The sequence below is a fragment of the Triticum dicoccoides genome, chromosome 2A (assembly GCF_002162155.2).
Source record: "Triticum dicoccoides isolate Atlit2015 ecotype Zavitan chromosome 2A, WEW_v2.0, whole genome shotgun sequence".
Lineage (NCBI taxonomy): Eukaryota > Viridiplantae > Streptophyta > Magnoliopsida > Poales > Poaceae > Triticum > Triticum dicoccoides.
Window position 1 is genome coordinate 781,243,056 of NC_041382.1, and position 22,702 is coordinate 781,265,757.

Genomic DNA, 22,702 nt, shown 5'->3' on the forward strand with positions numbered 1-22,702 from the left:
CATTCGCTGAGTGCTTGACAGAAAGCACTTGGCAACCTTTTCTATTCCGGTAGTGAATCTGGACGAGTCACCGGAGTTGCGGCGATCCGCCAGTCGGAGGGAAGGTGATGGGAGAGGGGGAGAGACGCCCTTGTTTACGTAAAACCTCCTTTTGAGCACCGGAAGGCCTTGATCATGTAAACAACCCTTTGCTTGCATCACATGACATGGTTGTCATTTAAGCATGAATTATAAGGATTAGTTGCAATCATATGCGCACAACTATCCATGCAATTTCGCGCAACTAACTTTGTTATTTGGTCACAAATTGGAATTGTTACTGTGACCAGGCAAAGGCGACGTCACCGTGCGGTGCCCTGATTTAAAGACGAAGGGGCCGGTGCTTGCGCGTCCGCGTGATTTATAAGCCATATGTTACCAACGGCGGTCATGCTAGCCGTTAAGTGCGTCGACGATGGCCATGTGGCAACAACCTTTGTCGAGCTCTGACTGTAAGCCGAGGGCCGTTTCGTATATAAGCCGAGTTTTTGTCGTATGCCAAGAATTTTTTTTTTGTCTCACTCAACTTATTTGTATGTAAGCGGAGTCCCCTTTTATTGCCGTGAGTTTTTCATTCCATACTCGGCTTATGTGGATGTAAGTCAAGCACCCGTGTTTTGACACTCGACTTACAGACAGATATACGCGGCAACGTGTGATTTTCTTGTAGTGTGCGGTGCTTCAGTCAAACACTTTGAAGTCTCCCTTTCTGTAACATCCATTTGTCGGCAGCTACACGCTATGTTTTTCAAAGTCCGAAGCAATAAAGGCACTCCGCAGTCCACACATACACTAATTATCAAGCTTCAACACCTGTCTAAATCAAAATCTACTATAATGGCTGCCTTAAAAAGTCAAGCAAAGCCTAATCTTGCAAGGAACTGCATCGAGAATAATCTCACAAGTAATGTTTAGACAGGAAGTAAACACATGAGATTTATTTGCAAGACACGAGACAGAAGACATGAGATCTTCGTCATGAGATGAACGTCGTGCCCGTGCGAATCGATGAAAAAACGACCTTCATCATCTATATATGATTATTAGAGGGAACATTAATTTTACATCTTTGGTTTAGCTCTTTCATCCAAGGAGTAGAAGGTCGTCGTATCATGATCCTCCGGGATGGCCATGATGAGGTCGACGCCACCACTCGCCGTGCACGACGGCAAGAAGATCATGAGGCCTTCGTTGGGCAGGTCCGGCGTGACGAACGCGGAGGGCGGCCCAGTGCCGAAGTCAATCTGATTGAACCTGAAACCCAGGCTGCTGTCCACCTCCAGGTCTGGACAGAACATTGTGCCGTTGGCCGCCGCCGTCGCCACGAGCTCCTCCGCGTTGGCGTCCGCTACCCTGCCGAAGTCCAGGAACGACTGGATGTACTCGGCGTCCACCCGGGCGACGGCGTTGCGTATGGCCTCCACCACGCCGCGGTAGGTCCAGCCCAGGACGTCCCGGGCCTGAAGCCTCGGGAACGCCCAGAGCACCATGTTCCCGAAGAATTCCGGCGGCACGGGAGGGTTGGCCCTGGCACGGCAGTTCACGGCCACCCTGACCTGCGTGAACTGCTCGGGCTTCAGGCCGCGCACCGCCGTGGTCTTCTTCCACGCGTGCGCGAGCAGACACTGGAACGTGCTACACCGGATTTCCACGCGGGCCTTGAGCTCGGCGATAAATTCCGCCGTAAAGCGCACCGTCACGTTCTCGATCTTGGAGGAAGGATCGGAGACGACAGGGTACGACCTGCCGCCTTGTCCCTTGAACTCGGTGGACCTGTGGTCGAACACACTACACACTCGTCAAGCAAGCCAATTGGTATCTAGAGCAAGGTTGATCTTCTAGTAACGGAGGATCATGGCGGATGACGAGAAGAACAAGCAGCTGGCAGAGTACTCCGGTGCGGCTAAAGTATTTGCTGCTCCGGCGAGTTCGTCGTACCCATGATTTGATCGCGAGAACTTCGGGGTCTGGAAGGCCCTCATGGAGTGTGGTCTCCGCGCCAACGAGCTATGGGATGCGGTCGACCCAGACGGTGACGCGTTCAAGAAGGAGGGAGCCGAGCACCGGAAGGATCGGCAGGCGGCGTCGGCGATTTACTCGGTGATGCCGATGGATGTCCTCCAACACCTAATCGCCAAAGAAACGGCGAAGGAGGCGTGGGATACTTTGAAGCTCATGTTCGAGGGACACACCTGCGTCAAGCAAGCCAATCTCCAAACTCTCCTAAGGAACTACGAGACTCTGTCATGGGCGATAATTTGTCTGTGGATGCGTTTGCTTCACGGGTGGCTACTCTCGTCAATCGGATTCGTGCGCTTGGAGAAAACCTCACGGAGGGCTCGGTTGTCCGGCGGTTCTTGCGCGCGGCCCCTCCCCGGTACCTGCAAATTGTCACGGCGATCGAGCAGTGCGTCGATCTCGAGACTCTCTCCATCGACGATCTTGTCGGACTATACAAGGCTCACGATGAGCGTATGCGGTACAGTCTTGGGGACGGGAGGAACGACGAGCTTGTGATGCTCACAAAGGCGCAGTGGATCGCCCTTGAAAAGAAAGGCGGGTCCAAGAGCAGCAGCAAGAAGAAGGGAAAGCAGCGTTCGGCGAGAAAGAACTTCGCTGACTCGGACGACGACTCAGATAATGAGGTTGCACCACCACCGAGGAGAAAATTTGACATCAGGAAAGTGAGGTGTTATAACTGTGGCCTCCTCGGTCACTTCAAGGCTGACTGCGAAGAAGCACCGAAGCGAAAGGCGCTTATTGCTCAGCAAGGAGATGATGGGGATATGATGCTGATGTGCGAGCTAGTGGACGAAGAGGATCCAGATGATCACGATCAGCTGGAGACAAGTGTGATGAGTACATCCGTATCGGAAGAACCAGGCGAAGTCGTGGGGCCAGAAGACGGTGACGCAAGGCGTGATGATGTGATCACATTAGAAGCAGGCGAAGAAGTGGCGCCAGAAGTCCACGACACAATGCGTGATGGTGTGATCGTGCTAGAAACATGCAAAGTTGTGTCGTCAGAAGTCCATGACGCACTGCGTGACGATGTGGTCAAGCAAGAAGATGGCGAAGACGTGGCGCCAGATGACCACGATCCGCGGCGAGATGCACTCGGGCCAGATCAACATGATGCGTACCCGGTGTCAAGTGGTGCAGCCAAAAGTGCAGACGTCGCAAGAGGCGGGCACGTACCGAGAGACCAAGGCACGAGTGGTGACGCGCCAGGTTCACGCAATACACGAGTGCATGCAGCCAAAGCGAGCACGCCTGATGGCGGCAGCAGCTGTGCGTCAAGTAGCGCTTGGCCGGATGCAGTGGCCGAGGTGTTCGAATGCGTGCCGCGGGACACACCGGGCAGCGCCCGACCTAATGGCTGCATGAGCGGCCAGGGAGCTTGGCGTGGGAGCCCAAAGGCCGAGAGAAGCCTAGCACTAGGTTCTCCATCACGGAGCCCTTGCCACAGGCCAGAGCAGCCAGAACCAGCCGTGGCTCAACCTTTAGTAGGCCACATGACTGGAGGACCAGAAGGGCATGCACGTGAAACTTCTCCAATTGTTCTGGCTGGTTCATCTGGTGGACATGCAGCTAATTTTGGAGCACCTGGATCGCCAGAAATAGAAACTTTGGCATGTTCAGAAATAAGTGTGTCTTCTTCAGTAGCACGAGAACGACGCTTGGTGGATCTCTCTCCAGAGGAAGTGCTTCAAATAAATTCGATGAAGATGAAGTGTAAAGGTGAACGAAGTTTGCACATCGAGGAATTTAAATTTTTTGAAGTTGCAAATATGGAGGAGTGTTGGCGTCATGCTATGGATGAAGAGTTGGGTTCGATCCTAGGCAACAAAACATGGGAGCATGTGGATCTTCCCAACAATCATAATGCCATAGAGCTCAAGTGGGAATTCAAGATCAAGAAAGATGTCGAAGGAAATTGTGTGAAACACCAAGCAAGGCTAGTAGCCAAAAGATACATGCAAGAGGAAGGTGTGGACTTCGAAGTAGTGTTCGTTCCCATTGCAAAGATGGAGTCGGTGAGATTACTCATCGCTCTCGCGGCTCAGGAATCATGGAAAGTACATCACATGGATGTAAACTCCTCGTTTTTGAATGGCGAGATAGAAGGAGATGTGTATGCTAATCAACCACCGGGTTTCGTCAAAGAGGGAGAGGAGCACAAGGTACTGAAGTTACGCAAAATCTTGTATGGGCTATGGCAAGGACCTCGAGAGTGGAACGTCAAGCTTGATCGGACAATGATTTCTCTTGGATTTGAGAAAGCCCCACTAGAGCATGCTATGTACAAGAGAGGTGAAGGAAGGGATCGTCTACTAGTTGGCATCTACGTCGACGACCTGTTGATAACTGGAGCAGATGAAGAGGTGATTGCAAAGTTCAAGCTACAGATGAAAGAGCTTTTCAAGATGGATGATCTAGGTCTTTTGAGCTACTACCCCGGGATAGAAGTACATCAAAAGATGGAGAGGATCACACTATGCTGGGAGGCATACACAAGAAAGGTACTTGAAAGCCGTGGCATGAAAGATTGCAATCCAATTGACGCTTCAATGAAACCTCGTCTTGAGCCAAGCAAGAAGAGCAAAGTACCCGCAGTTGATGCAATAGAGTATATTGCAGTCGCCGTTGCGGCATGTCAAGGTGTGTGGCTAGAGTGGCTACACGGTGATCTCATGGATCGAGATCCGGAACAAATGGTGCTCAATGTTGACGGCGAGTCTATAACTTTTCTACACGAGGATCCAGTGCGGCATGAAAGGAGCAAGCACATTGATACAGTGTATCACTACATAAAAGACTGCGCGGAAGAAGTTAAGATGAAGGTCAACTATGTTTGCACCGATGATCAACTGGTGGATATGCTAACCAAGACTTTGGAACGAGAGAAGTTCTTGAAGAAGTGAAGAAGGATCGGCGTCGGAGCTGTAATGTAATGACGTCGTGTTTAGGGGGGTGATTGTTGGAATTAAACCCGACTTGATGCCCCTGCTAGCCGGTGTGTGCACGGGACGTGTACATGTCCGATTAGAAATTGAAGTGTATACCGAATAGGACTAGGTTAGTTGGCAGGTTAGCTAGCTAATATAAATACTCAGGTATCCTTGTACTTTTGTATCATGAGTTGAAAAGCAATAAAGAAAAACACAGGCTCGACACGAGCCTGTTGGCTATCAATTCAAGTCCTGTGTGCGTGCGTAGTTGAGCCAGCCGGCTAGTAGATCAATTCGATCGGCCGTGCTTTTGCTGTATACGTGCGTATTCCGGCTGGACGGCTGAAGTTCCAGCGGATTGAGCTAGCTTGGGGCAGGAACCAAGTCAACCAGCGTTGCTTTGCTTCGTCGTCGTCGTTCGTCGTCGGTCATCGTCATCGTCGGAAAGTACTCGGCGTCGGATCTGGGCCAACAGGTACGACAGGGTACGAGGCCGCCGCACTTGTACCGGTTGAGCTGTATCTGTAGAAGGGCCACCCCGATGCTCTCCTATATTTTATGTCCCAAGAGCCAGTTAGCATCCAGAATGCGTAGAGCCAATGAGCCATACATCTGTGAATGATGGTTAATTACCTCCGGCGGCGGCACTGCAGGGTACAGTCCATCGGTATTGGTGACGAAACTGTCGTCGATGACCGCGCTCGCCAGATCGACGGGGACGGCGGCCTCTACGACAAGCACGCCCTCGTTGTTGACGTGGATGAAACGCCTGCCCCGGTGGTCGACGGCGAGGCGTCCGGCCAGGTGCGGGTACACTGCGACGGCCCTGCGGAGGCCCTCCTTGAGCGCCTCGTTGGACGGAGTAGGTGCGGGGTACACGAGGATGAGGGGGACAAAGATGTCCAAGGTGGCTCGGTCGAAGAGGGTCAGTGGGACCATCTCGCCGGCAAGAGGGTGAGGCGTGGAGTAGACCGGCTTCAGCATGGTGCTGCTCGACGCCTCCATTTCGATCTAGCTAGGCGTGCACTCTACCAGGGGCGCAGGAGAGGTAGGTGATGCAGGTGAGGGGGGAGGTAGAAGGAGGAGGGCATATATCAGCCTTAAATAGCGGGCTGACACATGTTTAGTCATAAATTTTACAAAACTCATGACACATGTTTTATAAATTTCTCATCATCTACTTTTTCACAAGCTGTACAAATATGCAGAACTCGTTTGCCCTGGAAGGCCAAATTTGGCCTCACCAACAGATTTGTTCACGTTTCAACTTGGCTTTTTTTCACAATCTGTGCAATTTTTTCGTAAAAAAACTCCTTTTAGATTACTACAAATAAATATAGCACAATTTTGTGTCAAGAACAATGATGTGTCTACAATATACTCCCTCCGTCCCAAAATAAGTGACTCAACTTTGTACCAACTTTATACTAAAGCTAGTACAAAGTTGAGTCGCTTATTTTGGGACGGATGGAGTATATTATACAACAGCAAAGTCAGAATTAGAATTTGAGCAAAAGGGTAAGCAGTGCTGTTTCCTTCTGCTTCTTGTGATGCATTCTTATCTTGTACTGTAGAGCTTTATATATAGTTTATGTGATCCTTTGCTTATAAGCAAGAAACAGTTTGCCTTTTCATGGATCGCTTTGTCAGATTTTCCTTGAGAGTGTACGATTGCTAGCTTTGTTAGAAGATGCACATTTTTGATAAAGAATAATTCATTGGTAAAGATCACCCTAAAAAAACTCAGCATGCTAGTAAGATTGTCCATATTTATAGGTAAAAGAATAATTTTGGATGACCTGTACGGGGATGCGCTGATAGCATATCCTTAGGACATCTCTAAAGCAGCGAGTCGCTGTCTGTAAATATATAGGAGTACTCAGGTTGGGGAAATTATACAAGGAAGTTGCTGTGATAAGATGGTCAAATCCAAATCGTTGACTTGATGAGGCAGATTAGATTCCATACACGACCACCCCGCACTATCAGATTCCCTACTGCGGCATTTCCACTAACATGTGTGTTGCAGCCTTCAGAGACCACTCCACTAATAGGTAGATAAAGCTGCTACTTTGCTGGAAAAAAAGGCCAATTTGCTTCTTATCCGCTACTCGGACCGTGCCTTCTGGAAGATGCTTGTAATGTAATGTTGGGTCATGTGACCTCTGTTTGGTGATATAGCTATGTATGACATTTGTATGCAGTATGATTATTCTTGTACTACTCTTCTAGTATTTGTATGTGTTGTGATGTTTACAACATATGACCATGTGTGTATGCATTGAAGTCATGAAGTCATATGTTGAGGCGACTCGAGATACGCTTCTAACTCTATTGAGGATTGCAGTTAGGACTGCATCTTGGGCGTTACATCCCCGGTAACTTATATTCTCCCGGCAGTTTATTTGCCCATATTTAGTTGTGCCGGCAGTAAGGCAATTCCCGACAGATTATTTGTCCTTGATAAGGTATTTCTCCCGGCAGTTAACTGGCCCTGATCAAGTGTTGTGGTGTAGTGTAAATAAAGCAATCGCCAAGTTACCACAAGATACACACATAGTCTCAACAGGAAAAAAAAAGAAAAAAAAAGTATGGAGTATGTACACAAGGTGCAAAAGGTCATGCTGAGGGCTCAGCTCAACAAACCCAAACAAAGAAATCTAAAAAACAGCAAAAGGTCATCAGCTAGAATTGCATGAGAAGGGCCAGGCAAGGCAAAAAAAGGATCCTGCAAACATCATCATTAGCATTACTATTGCTTAACTGAAACGGTCGAACATATAATATGAGATAGCATGGAAAGTATTATAAAGGCTAAATTTATATAGACCATCACACCTTTTATTAGAAACAAACTCAATGATTTTTTTTGTTTCTCGTAAATGGAAAACAACCGCCCATTTTCAGTAAACAAACTATAGAGTATAAAGGTTATACCCTGTAAGACATGTTGACACAGGAAAGTTAACCAAACTAGTTATTACTTATTTACTTAGATGTGTAAGCATAGTAATTTGCAAGCTACTTGCTTTCACTATAGCAATCATCTCACACCCACAAGCAATTTCTCAATATACAGCGCCATTCTGATTTGATAAGCTTGTGTCAGTTTACATGGAACTTATCTCCGCATGACAGGCACTTCAATGGATCTTTGCTCCTCCTAACCGTTTGGTCTTGTAAATTCTGTTGTTCCAGGAAGCAATCGGTGTGCTCGTACCGCAACAGTCGGCCGACTCGTCTGCAGCGGCTCTGGCAGAAGCACCCCCTCTCCACTAATGCTTATGATGTTGCTGCTGCTGCTGCTCTCCATCTTCCTTGCATTGCAATTGGCAACCCCAGTGTGATTGATTAAGGCTTAATCATGGAGAGCAAGCTCACCTGACCCTCATCCTGACCTATAGTTTGAGATATATTTTTCGTACTATGAGAAACAAAGAGTATAGGTGATTCACAGATCAAATCTATTAGCATTATCAAATCTACCTTTCAAAAGCATTTACGCATAGGCCCTCATCTTGCAGTGTAGATTATCTTACTGACGGTGATGATGATAAACCAATGTTGAGGTAAGATCATGAAAATCACCCATGTCATTGAACAATCAGACCCATTCTTCAGCAGTTTCTTCGATATTACCCGAATCTTCAAAATCAAAAGGGAGAACAAGAAGCGAGCTCATACATTGGCTCATGATGCTTCGTCTCCAACTCTCCATAAGACCATAAGGATGTATGCTCATGTCTGCATAGTTGTTTCCGATCAAGGCAGTCTTCTTCTACATGCGGTGTAAAAGCCCTGAATGTGCAACCTTGCACATTGATGTTAGGGCATCAATAACCGATCCACAAAACTTAGAGGAGGATAAAGCCGAGAGTGTCTTTGCTCTTCTAAAGAATGCCATCTCTAACCGATCCCCAATACTTAACGGAGTAAAAAAATGCAACACAAATTTGGTTCAAAGACTACATCAAACTTGCATAAAACTCCTACAGAAAACTACTACACAAATTCCGAATATTTTGATAACTTACAACAAACAATATTTATACTAAATTGCATAAAAACTTACTAAAAATTACTCGCTGCCGCTCTCGTTCTCCAAGCGCTCCGACTCTGATTCGTTAAGTCTTCCGATCTGACGGCCATGGCCCTAGTCGTTGGTATCACCATGTCCTACTCCGTTGCCACCGTCGTCGTTGTCACCGTTGGAGTTGCTAGACGAGAGGTCGATGATCTCTCACCCCAGCATGTACAACTGGCTCTTTGCCTCGATGCGTTCCATGTAGAGCTCGGGGAGCTCCGCCATGCGCGCCTTGTCTGCTTGCCACTCCTCAAGGTGCTCGCGGGTCTCCCCGTGTTCCCATGTCTCCCGTGCGGTGGCCACCCCGACGGGCTCCCGCCGCGACAAGCCGTCGAGGAAGTTGTGCCGGGCATTGGCGCCATGGAAGCAGACTTGCATGATGTCGTATTCGCACACCACCCACACGGCGGAGTGGAAGGAGCCAACCCAAATCGGCCCGTGTCACGGTCGGTTATCTCCGCGACCCACGTCCCTCATCGGTGCTGCAGGGCACCAAGATGTATTGCCGTTGCGCGGTCGGCAGCAGGAGACCGGGGATGTGGGAGGAGGAAGCACTGGCGCCGGCGCGGGAGGAGGGTGAACTGCCATGGCCACGAGCGATTCGATCCGGCCATTATCGGCGGCAATCCGGCGCCAAAGTGGATGTTGGTGAGGATGGGGGTGCGCCGGCATGGATTAGGCAGGCGGGGCGGTGGAAGGTGAGGTGAAATTGGTTGGGGAATTTTTACTCCACAAGTAGTCGGTCAAGTGTATTTAAGAGTCACGTCTGCTATGGAGTAAAAGTTTTTCTCGACTAACGGTTTTTGGGGTTCGGTTGGTTCCTCGTTAGACGAGGAGAATCAGATTTATCCTCTAATAGTTTATTGGGGATCGGTTAGAGGTACCGGCCCTTAGTGACTTGTCTTTGAGTAATAAATTTGAAGTTGCCAAAATAAGTTATGTACGAGCTGCTTGAACTATAGAATAACCGTGTCCGTGGTGACAACTTCGGTTTGATTGTGTTCTGTGACTGGAGAACTCTGGTCATTTCCCCCACGAAAAATAAAATAAAACTCCGGCTATCTACCATCCCTAGAGGACTCGACACTGGACCCTCTAAATTATTTTTCTTCCTTGGCAGTAGACTTGCACCCTGCAGTCACCACCTTATGTTGATTTGGTATGATCACGAGCTCAGAGGCCTGACTTATATTATGCAATGTTCACAAATAACCCATCAATGGCAGCAGGTGGGAAATTAAATGCACCAGACGTACCAAGCAACCGAAAGTATAACATAGTACAGTAAGTTATAGTCAGATCAGATAACACAATATAAAGTGTATACACAAACAGTTGGGAGTTGGGACATCATCCTACTTGCATAGCTGGCCGACATACAAATAATTCAAACATTTTTACTAACGAGTAGTGATACATAGTAGATGGGCAAGATAGGTAGTAGATCCCTTGATCACAAGATTTCCATCTTGTCCTGTACAAACCACGACCAAGCAACAGTTACCTCCACCTCAAAGCCACCGACCAAGCATGTGCGCCGACTTACCCTGCAATACTGGGAAGGGAAGTAAAGAAGACCGGATACGGATGGACGGTCAGATCCCCCATAGGCTTGTATGGCAACTTGCAATCCTCCTTGTAGTCCTGCCGTAACAACCTTCCTTGACAGTGTAAGGTAACCATCATCCTCAGGAATCTTTTCAGCAGACTCAACCAGCACAACTTGCTCGCATGTGGGATCAACATACTCCTCAGTAGAGAACGAGCAAGCAACCCGGCCTCCAAATTCGAAAAGAGACACTCCTCCAACCACTCGAATAGACAATATAGTTGCCTGGGCCGCTCTAGGAACTGTCTCAAGCCTCAATGTTGCCGAACAAGAGCGGCCAGAGAAAAAAGCAGCATCACCTCTAGAAGTGTAGTGGTTAGTATCACTGATCAATGCTATATCTTGGGACTGATCTGTTCCAAATTTTATCTTTAGCTCGACTTCGAAGTCAACAGGTTCGTCAGCGACAATTGCACGAGAAGGGCCAGTCAGGTGCAAAAAAGGATCCTGCAAACATCATCATTGTCATTACTAATGCTTAGCTGAAACAGACAAACATATAATGAGATAGTATGGAAAGTATTATAAAGGTGTAAATTTAAATAGACCGTCACAACTTTTCTTAGGAACAAACTCAATGAATTTTTGGTTTCTCATAAATGGAACACAAGCTCCCATTTTCAGTGAACAAACTATAGATAGACTGATAGAGTATAATGGTTCTGTCCTGCAAGACATGTTCACACAGGAAAGTTAGCCAAACTAGATATTACTTATTTACTGGGATGCATAGGCATAGTTAATCTGCATGCTACTTGCTTTTTGCTCGTGTTTTGCTCCTGCTAGAACTTTTATTATTTTTCCTCTTATCGTTATATCTGTCCTGGACGTCTCTTTTAAGCGCCAGTGCATGCTCAAGTAGCTAGCTAGATAGGATGCCTTTCCTGCAAGGACGCCTAAATATTGTATCTTGTTAACTGAACATTGTATCCCATTAACTGAAAAAAGTAGCAGTCAGTCACCCAATCAAGCATTCAAGTTACATCATTGTGGTACAAAGGCATCAAATACCTAATTGTCTGCATCCATATAGATGTGCATGGACAATCACCTGAAGGTGGGCATGTGACTTTTAGGAGAAAGGAAGGAAATCTGTTCAATATTACCGAAGGTAGAATTGTGAAATGTAGCAACCAGATAAAAGAAATGAGTTGCTTCCATCAGGTTATTTTCAGCCAGGAGTAATAATAATCAAGCAATGCTTTTCTTACTTCAGAACTAGCTGAGCCATATCGTCATATTAAGTTTCTATGTTTGCTAGTATAATTACAAAAAATCACATGCATACAAGAGGAAGGGAATTTTTTTTTCATACATACCTTTTCTGTGACTACTTGGCAGTTAGCCCTGGAGCAAGAGAAGAGAAGGTTACGGTTAAAGTCCACAGCGTCCCGAGCAGCCACCACACCGTACACATAGAGTGGCCACTTCAAGTTCTCATTTAGGTCAAAGATTTTGAAGGAGTAGATCTGCAAGGCCTTGGTGATGTAACGAGAGGATTCAATGACACGAGGTGCAGAGTGTGTACAGTACATAGGGGACAGTGTGGCTGCATCATCAATGTGGGTAGTGTTATATAAATCTGGAAATCAGTAAATCAAGGGACTAGAATATTCTTTTCACTATCCAAGAAGCAAAGCAGCAAGTGTTATGATTGCACTGATTGGGACATGTAGATTAATTAAACAATACTTCCTCCATTCCTAAATATAAGACCTTTTAGAGTTTTCAATATGGACTAGATTTGGATGTATATAGACTTATTTTAGAGTGCACATTCACTCATTTTGTTCCGTATGTAGTCCATATTGAATTCGCTAAAAAGTTTTATACTTAGGAAAGGAGGGAGTGGTAAAAAAGGAGCAAAGCGGAAATTAGGTGGATGAACTGTTATCTTACTTATATCATTGAAGCTGCCACACCGTAACACCGGACTGCCCCAAGTAGATTCCCAGCCGTTACGACGCTCTTTGAAAAGAGATATTTCAGCATCCTCAGAAGATTCACAAGAAATTGGCGATCCATGCGTCGCTATGGTTTCGGAGATCCTCAGACATTCTTGCGACAGGAGATGGAATAATCTGAGCTTCTCCAAGGGGATGGTGACACTGAATTCTTTCTTCAGGGACTGGATCCGGTAGGCCAACTTGTGCGCCTCGTGCAAGAGCAGATCGAGGGCCTCTTCATGATTATCCACGAGGTAGGGCAAACTCACCGGTTTGATTTCTTTGATCTTGTGGAGGGACATCTGCTCGACCAACTGAGGTGATATTGATCTTCCCTCGCCATCATGGCTCTTTAGATAAGCCTTCTTTCCGGTGGTCGTCGCCAGATTCCGGGACGTGATCTCGCTCCTCAGCAAATCGGTCTCCCACCTCAGGATCTCACGGTGACGACGAAGGGCGTCTACCAAGTCTTTCTTATCCGACGGGATCGACCCCCTGTCCATCTGTATCTTTTGGGCCTCCTCTCTGCTTCGGCAGCCGCCTTGGGTTTATTTTTCCTTTTTGCGAATAACCTACTCGATCCTACAGCTTTAGGGTTAACTTTTAGCCGAGATGATTGCTCTCGGCGCTTCTTCTTCGAGTTCAGGTAGAGGAGAGGACGCAGACCGTGGCGGACTGAGCTTGCGAAAAGGAAGACAAGAAAAGGAAAAGGAAACGGCGAGATCCGGCGGCGGCCTGCACGGGCGTACGGCGTACCGCGTACGTACCTCGAATCGAATGGAACGGAAGGAAGAAAAAAAAGAGAAGAGACATACCAAGAGAAGAGACGCGTGTGGATATATTTGTTGAGCGCGTGTACAAGGCTGAGTCCGGCCTAAAACATGTCTACATACCTAAACCAGATGGTATTATGCACGGCACAGCACGGCGACATAAAATAAGGGAACCGATCCAACAAAAAAAGGAACGTATAAGGGGTCCATCATGACGGCGTGGATTTCGGCCTCGATCGTCTACCCTAAACCCTAAACTGAAACAGAGAGCGGCGGGCGGCCGGTCGATCTCGTCCCTCCTGCTGCTGCCTGCTAGGAAGGGAGATGGAGAGGGAGAGCGGATCCGGGAAAGAGCAGCAGTCTGATGAGTTGTCGATGCTGATAGAGGATATCATGTCCTTGGAGAAGGAGCGCAAAGAATTGCTTGTGTCTCTTACTCCCGGGATTTCTCGCTGGGAGGACACGGTCTCTACAACAACAACGTCCAGGGTCGATGGAAAGGGAATCATGGCCGAGAACACATCGTCCCTCCCCGTCCAGAAGGAGATGGAATCGCTGCAGGTCAGAGACGACGAGAAAGGACTCGCAAACTACTTCGATCTCATCCTCCGAGACACGGAGGACTTGGGCCACCGGATGCTATCCATGTCATAATTTCTCTCCAGCTCCCGTGCCACCATCTCCTCGTACAAGGGCGAAGATCTGGTTAGCACTGAGCACAACGTCCAGATTAATGAAAACCTCCAAGGATCTCTTCCACAATCCTGCCGACAAGGCAGTGGAGGACGCAGCAGAGGAGAAGAGGAAGGATGAGAAGGAGATTGTGCTGTCCAACGAATTCTTGCGTCTCTCCTCAATGTCAGGGAGAGACCCTACCTTTACAAGAATGAGTTGGCGATGATGTTCACGGAGGAGGACGAGGAGGAGTATGAGAGGGAGAAGGAGGCGGAGAGGGAGGCAGCGAGGGAGAGGGAGGAGAAGAGGAGGCAGTGGAAGCAGAAGAAGAAGCAGCAGATTGTCGTGGCACAGGCCCCTTACCAGCAGGAAGCAAAATCCCCAATGGAGCGTCTCAAAGAGGGTATGGATATCGAGCTGCGACTTTTTGCCGGCCACCGTGAATACTGGGAAGATACAAACTGCAGCAAGACCGGACGGTGCGGTCGGTTCCAAGATAAAAGTAAGTAAAACATGCATGCATGCTGCTTTAGCTTACCCAACTTTATACGTCTAGCTAGTCTGTTTGCTCTATCTATACATTGTTGGAATTTTGTTAGTAGGCCTTTGGCCCAAAGCCTAACTAAAATTCTGAAATTCTCTTGGCCCATTCATGTACATATGTGAGTGGAGTGAGTGAGGCTAAAGTTTAGTCCCCCCCGGAAGTTGAGAGAGAGTTGCACCTCTTTATAAGGTGAGCTCTTCTACCACTTGTATGAGCATGAGAAGAGGAGACCTAGATGCACGCTCCTCCTCCTTGCTCGCCACGCCACGCCTCGCCACGACGCGCCGCGGGTTGCGGGATTGAGCCGAGGACAGAGCTATGCATGTTGTCTATATTTTTGCTGCATGGGAAAATTAATGAGTCATTAATTAATAATTAACGGACGCGTTAATTACTAAACCGTTTCTGATTCTTTGGATCGTGACGACTCGGACGTGGGGTTTACTCCCACGACCTACCCGGCCCGCACTATATAGTCAGGCAGACGTCTACCCTAGCCGCCGCCGCTTCGTATGGTTTCTCACCACCGTTCCAGATCATTGCACCGCGAGGAGGGACAGCAGGCCTCCGGAATCCTGCCTCTCGTGATCCTGTACGGGAGAGGGGCGATCAGGTTTTTGGGGAGCGCACTCGCGCGACTGCTGGCAGCGACGACTTCGTGAACGACGACTTCTTCCCCGACCTCGGCAACCTCGTCCTCGACGACATGGGCGACAACGTCAACACCGGCGGTGCTGCACCCGCTGCACCGTATGTGATTCTATCCTTCCTGTTTGAGATCATGGTAGAATTCATGCTTCTAGTATGTGCCCTAGATGTGATATGTTCATCTGCTATGCTAGTTCGCATGATTAGTTTAATCTCTGCTGCTGTGGTCATGATTTATCTTCTGTTTATTCGGATTAAATCTCGTAGTAATTTGCTCATATTTCCAACAATCCAAAAACCTGATTATAGGCAATTTACTCCGAGTGGTTTTGCTGCGCATCTGAAGCCGCCTGCCTTTAAGGGGGCGCAATATAAGAGGTGGCGCACGAGAGCAGTCTACTGGTTTCAGACCATGGGCTGCTATGATGCCACCAAGGGCAAGCCTGAGGGCGATCTTAATCCAGCACAGCTGCATGCTTTTGAGAAGATCGATACCCTCTTTAAAGGCGCTCTTCTGAGTGTTCTTGATGACTCCATTGTGGATTCGTATATGTCGTTTGACAACGGCAAGGACATGTGGGCTGCACTCAAGGCCAAGTTTGGTGCCTCGGACGCCGGCAGCAAGTTGTACGTCATGGAGCAATTCTATGACTACAAGATGACTGATGAGCGCCCTGTTGTACAGCAGACTCATGAGATATAGTCGCTCGCAAAAGAACTTGAGTACTTCAAGTGTGTGTTGCCGGAGGCATCATTGCCAAGCTTCCACCTTCGTGGAACAATTTTTCTACTTCCCTGAAACACAAGAGACAGGAGTTTTCCGTTGCGGATCTCATTGGTACTCTTGATGTTGAAGAGAAGGCGAGAGCAAAGGACACACGTGCTCGAGTTGCTGAGGGAGGTTCTAGTGCCCACATGGTACAGAAGAAGAACTCCCAGCCCAACAAGTTCAAAAACAATAAGAACAAAACTCAGGGCAAAGGCAAGTTTGATACAAAGAACAAGCCATCACATTCTACCAACTTCAAGAAGAATTCTCATAAGAAGGGGAAGGGACTTTGCCATGTCTGTGGTGATCCTAATCACTGGGCTCCGAAGTGTCCTAACCGCTTTGAGGAGCGCGAACATGAGAAGAGCGGCAAGTCCGCTAATGTTGTCATCAGTGATACTGATATGAAGGAATCAGGGTACGGTATTTTTCCTACCATCATTTCAGTATTTCAATCCCCTGATTGGTTAATTGACACCGGTGCCAATGTACATGTTTGTGCTGACGCCTCCATGTTTTCTTCTTACCAGGCAACAGGGACTTCACCCGTGCTGATGGGGAACGGGTCACATGCCATCGTTCAGGTGTTGGTACGGTCGATCTGAAGTTTACTTCGGGGAAGACTGTGCGTCTGAAGAACGTTCATCATGTGCCGTCCATCAATAAAAATCTCGTTAGCGGTTCCCGTTTATGTCGAGATGGTTTTAAGTTGGTTTTCGAATCCAATAAAGTTTTAATTTCTAAGTGTGGACAATTTGTTGGAAAAGGCTATGAGTGCGGAGGCTTGTTCCACCTATCTTTGTCAGATATTTGCACTAAAGTTATTAATAATGTTTGCCACAATAATGAGTCTGATATTTGGCATTCACAACTCTGTCATATTAACTTTGGTTGCATGACGCGGTTAGCCAATATGAATTTAATTCCAAAAATCTCTATTGTCAAAGGCTCCAAGTGCCAAGTATGTGTGCAAGCTAAGCAACCTCGCAAGTCCCATAAGACTGCAGAGGCAAGAGACTTGGCGCCACTAGAGCTTATACATTCTGATCTTTGTGAGATGAATGGTGTGTTGACAAAAGGTGGAAAGAGATACTTCATGACGTTGATTGATGACTCCACTAGATATTGTCATGTGTATCTTCTGAAATCAAAAGATGAGGCTTTGACTTTCTTTAAAAACTATAAAGCTGAGGCAGAGAACCAACTTGATCGAAAAATTAAACGGCTTAGGTCCGATCATGGTGGAGAGTATTTTTCCAATGAATTTGATCTGTTTTGTGCGGAACATGGTATAATCCATGAGAGGACGCCTCCCTACTCACCCCAGTCAAATGGGGTAGCCGAAAGAAAGAAGCGAACTCTAACTGATATGGTTAACACCATGTTAGACACTTTGGGTCTATCCAAGGAATGGTGGGGGGAGGCGCTAATGACTGCGTGTCATGTCCTAAACCGAGTTCCCACAAAGCATAAGACCATGACTCCATTTGAGGAATGGGAAAGTAAAAGGTTGAAACTCTCTTACCTACGTACTTGGGGTTGTTTGGCGAAAGTCAATATACCAATTCCCAAGAAGCACAAGCTTGGACCAAAAACCGTGGATTGTGCTCTTCTAGGCTATGCTTTTCATAGCATCGGCTATAGATTTTTGATAATAAAATCTGAGGTATCCGACATGCATGTTGGTACGATTATGGAATCAAATGATGCAACTTTCTTTGAGGACATATTTCCTATGAAGGATATGTCGAGTTCATCAAATCAGGAGATACCTACTCCATCTAGTGAGGAATTCACTGTAATTTCTGAACCCACCATTGCGATGGAACACGTTAAGAATCCTGTTGAGGGTAACAATGGAACTCCTGTGAGGAGTAAGAGACAAAGGACTGCAAAGTATTTTGGTGATGATTTCATTGTGTACCTCGTGGATGACACACCCAGGACTATTTCAGAAGCCTATGCATCTCCTGATGCTGACTACTGGAAGGAAGCTCTACGTAGCGAGATGGATTCCATCTTAGCTAACGGTACCTGGGTGATCACTGACCGTCCTTATGGGTGCAAACCTGTAGGATGTAAGTGGGTGTTCAAGAAGAAGCTTAGACCTGATGGTACGATTGAAAAGTACAAGGCACGGCTTGTGGCCAAGGGTTATACCCAAAAAGAAGGTGAAGACTTCTTTGATACTTACTCACCCGTGGCTAGACTGACTACAGTTCGGGTGCTACTATCACTGGCTGCCTCACATGGTCTTCTCGTTCATCAAATGGACGTTAAGACGGCTTTCCTCAATGGAGAGTTGAAGGAGGAAATTTACATGGATCAGCCAGATGGTTTTGTAGTACCTGGTTAGGAAGGAAAGGTGTGCAAGTTATTAAAGTCTTTATATGGCCTTAAACAAGCTTCTAAGGAGTGGCATGAGAAGTTCGAAAGAACATTAAATGCTGTCGGCTTTATAGTAAACGATGGTGACAAGTGCGTGTACTATCGCTATGGTGGGGGCGAAGGAGTTATTCTTTGTCTGTATGTCGACGACATATTGATCTTTGGAACCAAACTTGATTTAATCAAGGAGGTTAAGGATTTCTTATCTCGCTGTTTTGAGATGAAGGATCTAGGAGTAGCTGATGTTATCTTAAACATCAAGCTGTTGAGAGATGAGAATGGTGGGATCACACTGCTTCAGTCTCATTATGTGGAAAAGGTCTTGAGTCGTTTTGGGTATAGCGATTGCACGCCTTCTCCAACTCCATATGATGCTAGTGTGTTGCTTCGAAAGAATCGACGGATTCCTAGAGATCAACTGAGGTATTCTCAGATTATTGGCTCGCTTATATATTTGGCGAGTGCCACGAGGCCTGACATCTCTTTTGCTGTGAGCAAGCTGAGTCGGTTTGTGTCAAAACCGGGAGATGATCATTGGCATGCGCTTGAGAGAGTTATGCTCTATTTGAAAGGCACCACGAGCTATGGGATTCACTACACAGGGTATCCAAGGGTATTGGAGGGTTATAGTGACTCAAACTGGATATCTGATGCTGATGAGATTAAGGCCACAAGTGGTTATGTTTTTACACTTGGTGGTGGCGCTGTTTCCTGGAAGTCTTGCAAGCAGACCATCTTAACGAGGTCACAGCAGAACTCACAGCATTAGACACTGCCACTGTTGAAGCAGAGTGGCTTCGTGAACTCTTGATGGACTTACCTATGGTTGAAAAACCAATACCCCCTATCCTGATGAACTGTGATAATCAAACTGTGCTCGTCAAGATAAACAGTTCTAAGGACAATATGAAGTCCTCAAGGCATGTGAAGAGGAGACTAAAATCTATCAGAAAATTGAGGAACTCCGGAGTTATTACGTTGGATTATATCCAAACGTCAAAAAACTTGGCAGATCCCTTCACAAAGGGTCTATCACATAATGTGATAGATAATGCATAGATGGAGATGGGTTTGAGACCCACCGCATGAGTTGTCCATAGTGGTAACCCACTCTATGTGATCGGAGATCCCGTGAAGTAGAAGTGGGAGACAAGCTGTTGGTCCGCTGGGAGGAGAGTATCCCTATATTAATTATCCCACTCCGTGAAGATGCAATACTCTCCTGATCTGCATGGCAGGTTGATACTTATCATAATGTGTTCCAAGTGGCTTATTCGGGTAAGCACAGATGTTGTCCTGCAGAACATCTTCTGAGGAACACACCTATATGAATTTGACTGTTAATGTCGCAGTCTGTGAGAATTGGGTGTTCTCTAATAAATTCATGAAAGGCCTTGGAGTATGACGTATACGCTCCACCCGCGGGGAAGCCTTGCGGCAGCCCAGTATCGGTCAAGAATTTGTGTGAAACTAGTTTCACAGAAAACTTGTAGTTCAAGGCATAGTCCACTATTAAAGTTGTGATCTAGTGTAGCATAAATTTCTAAGTGGAAGTTCAACTTTACAGTCTCCACTAAGCACCGATATATAAAACAATATTTTGGAACTAAATGATGAGATGTGCCAATGAGACTTTGTGGGGGATTGTTGGAATTTTGCTAGTAGACCTTTGGCCCAAAGCCCAACTAAAATTCTGAAATTCTCTTGGCCCATTCATGCACACATGTGAGTGGAGTGAGTGAGGCTAAAGTTTAGTCCCAACCCGGAAGTTGAGAGAGAGTTGCACCTTTTTATAAAGTGAGCTCTTCTACCACTTGTATGAGCGTGAGAAGAGGAGACCTACACGTGCGCTCCTCCTCCTCGCTCGCCTCGCCACGCCACGCCTCGTCACGACGCACCGCGCCACGGGTTGCGGGATTGAGCCGAGCCGAGGACAGAGCTATGCACGTTGTCAAGATTTTTGCTGCATGGGAAAATTAATGAGTCATTAATTACTGAACCGTTTCCGATTCTTTTGGATCGTGACGACTCGGACGTGGGGTTTACTCCCACGACCTACCCGGCCTGCACTGTATAGTCAGGCAGACGTCTACGCTAGCCGCCGCCGCTTCATATGGTTTCTCAGCACCGTTCCAGATCATTGTGCCGCCAAGCAAGTCTTGTCCATCCCTCCTTCTGGCGTGCACCGCGAGAAGGGACACCAGGCCTCCGGAACCCCGCCTCTCGTGATCCTGTACGGGAGAGGGGCGATCAGGTTTTTGGGGAGCGCACCCGCGCAACTGCTGGCAGCGACGACTTCGCGAACGACGACTTCTTCCCCGAACTTGGCAACCTCGTCCTCGACGACATGGGCGACAACGTCAACGCCGGTGGTGCTGCACCCGCTGCACCGTATGTGATTCTATCCTTCCTGTTTGAGATCGTGGTAGAATTCATACTTCTAGTATGTGCCCTAGATGTGATATGTTCATCTGCTATGCTAGTTCGCATGATTAGTTTAATCTCTGCTGTTGTGGTCATGATTTATCTTCTGTTTATTCGGATTAAATCTCGTAGTAATTTGCTCATATTTCCAACATACATGTCTCAAGAAATTTCAGCGAATCACCAACTTCCTCCCTGATTCTTCTTTATGTAAGAGGATGGAAGAGAATTGCTCAATTTAGTTATCATATTAGAATTTTGATGACCGCGCCGCTCACACTTTGGCTTTGTTGCTGCAGCCATTTTGAGTCCTATGCAGTTTACACACTATACACCCGGTATCATCCCGCCCCCTGCTGCTGTCACTGGGACAACCGTGCAGATCTACTCCTTCAAAATTGCTCGACTGCACAATGACCTCAAGTGGCCACTCTATGTGTACGGTGAGGTCGCTGCCCGGGACACTGTGGACCGCAACCTCAACCTTCTCTTCTGTCGGTCAGAGTTTAGGGGCCAAGTACTCACTGAAAATGTATGCACTGTTCTAGATTTAGTTTTCTCTCCAATTTCATCCCTTTTTTTGAAGTGTTTTTCCTTCTACAGCAAAACATTCTATTCCAGTAAAATGATGATATAATGCTTGCAGGACTCTTCCCTATGCTTGACTGGCCCTTCTCGTGCAATTGTAGCCGAGGATCCTGTTGACTTTGAAGTCGAACTAAGAATTATTGAGGGCGATGATGAGATCAGAGACAGAGCATTGATGAGTCTTAGCAAACGTTACGATGGTGCAGAGCAACTTTTATGCTTCCATGGCTCCATGTGTAGTGCAGAGTTGAGCCTTGGGCGACTTACTGCCACAGTCCAAGCAACTATCGTGGGCGTTTGTGTTGGTAAAGGGAGGTGGCCTTTTGAATGCGGAGGCCGAGTTACTTGCTTCGTGTATTCTGCAGAGGTTGATGATCACTCGTGTGATGAAGTTGTTTTGCTTGATTCCGCTGAAAAAATTCCAGAAGATGGTTTAGATGGGTATCTCTTTCAAGGAACGTTGTGTCAGTACAATTGCAAGGCCGGTTGGAAGTTAGAATACAAGCATACGGGGGATCTGAACCTCCAGTCAATGTTGACTTCCATCCCCAGAATTGCAACATAAGTATGGGTAGTTGTTTTGTCTATGGCACTAAGGTTGACATCACGGTTGCTTGGTCCCGCCTTGTCCGGGACAAGATGGATTTATTAATTGAGGGATAATCTGCCCAGGTGTAGTGTGATGTCTTGCCCATCTAATATGTTTGCTAGTGGTACTAGTTAGCATGCACATGCAACGCATGTATTTTTCAAAAAGATAATACATGTTCATCCTAGTTAATAGATAAACATTAGAAGAAAAAAATATAGTGATGTACTACATATAAATATTACACATTCAATAGCTGATAATAATGTACTAATAATGAACTAACATTTTTCATTTAGCGGAAGAATATTGAATTTATTTGTTGTATTGAAGGGAGGATATTTTCCTTTTGTTAACACGGGAGGATATTTACTTTGCGGAGAGGAGCAACTAACCTATGCAAACTTCTGATGCAAAAAGTATATATTAAAATTTTCCAAGAACTGAAAAAGCTGGACAGTGATAATAAAAAAAATTGTTGTTATTGTTGCAAGCATATGACTCATCGTGAAATAAAGAAATAGGAACATCGTGCGTTCGATTTTCCCAAAGAACAGAAATATGAATGTTTTAATAAAACTATATTTTCTAAATTTACAAATAGATGTTCTGTTTGTTTTTAAAATATCCATTAAAAATGGAAAAATAATTCGGCTATGTTGTTTTTTTTTCTT

General features: G+C 46.6%; 2 protein-coding genes across 2 annotated transcripts; both read right to left on the reverse strand.

The window, feature by feature from the left end:
• Positions 1-1,100: 1,100 nt before the first annotated feature.
• On the reverse strand, positions 1,101-5,996 carry LOC119358466 (tryptamine benzoyltransferase 1-like). Its single transcript, XM_037624996.1, has 3 exons — positions 5,625-5,996; positions 5,443-5,540; positions 1,101-1,827 (listed from the first exon to the last, which is right to left on the reverse strand). Exons 1-3 carry the CDS (start codon positions 5,994-5,996, stop codon positions 1,101-1,103), a joined length of 1,197 nt encoding a protein of 398 aa, XP_037480893.1.
• Positions 5,997-10,375: 4,379 nt separating this feature from the next.
• Positions 10,376-13,133, reverse strand: LOC119358467. The gene is made up of 3 exons (XM_037624998.1): positions 12,584-13,133; positions 12,004-12,233; positions 10,376-11,131 (listed from the first exon to the last, which is right to left on the reverse strand). The coding sequence occupies exons 1-3, from the start codon at positions 13,131-13,133 to the stop codon at positions 10,529-10,531; spliced, it is 1,383 nt and encodes a 460-aa protein (XP_037480895.1). The 3' UTR covers positions 10,376-10,528.
• Between the last annotated feature and the right edge of the window lie 9,569 nt (positions 13,134-22,702).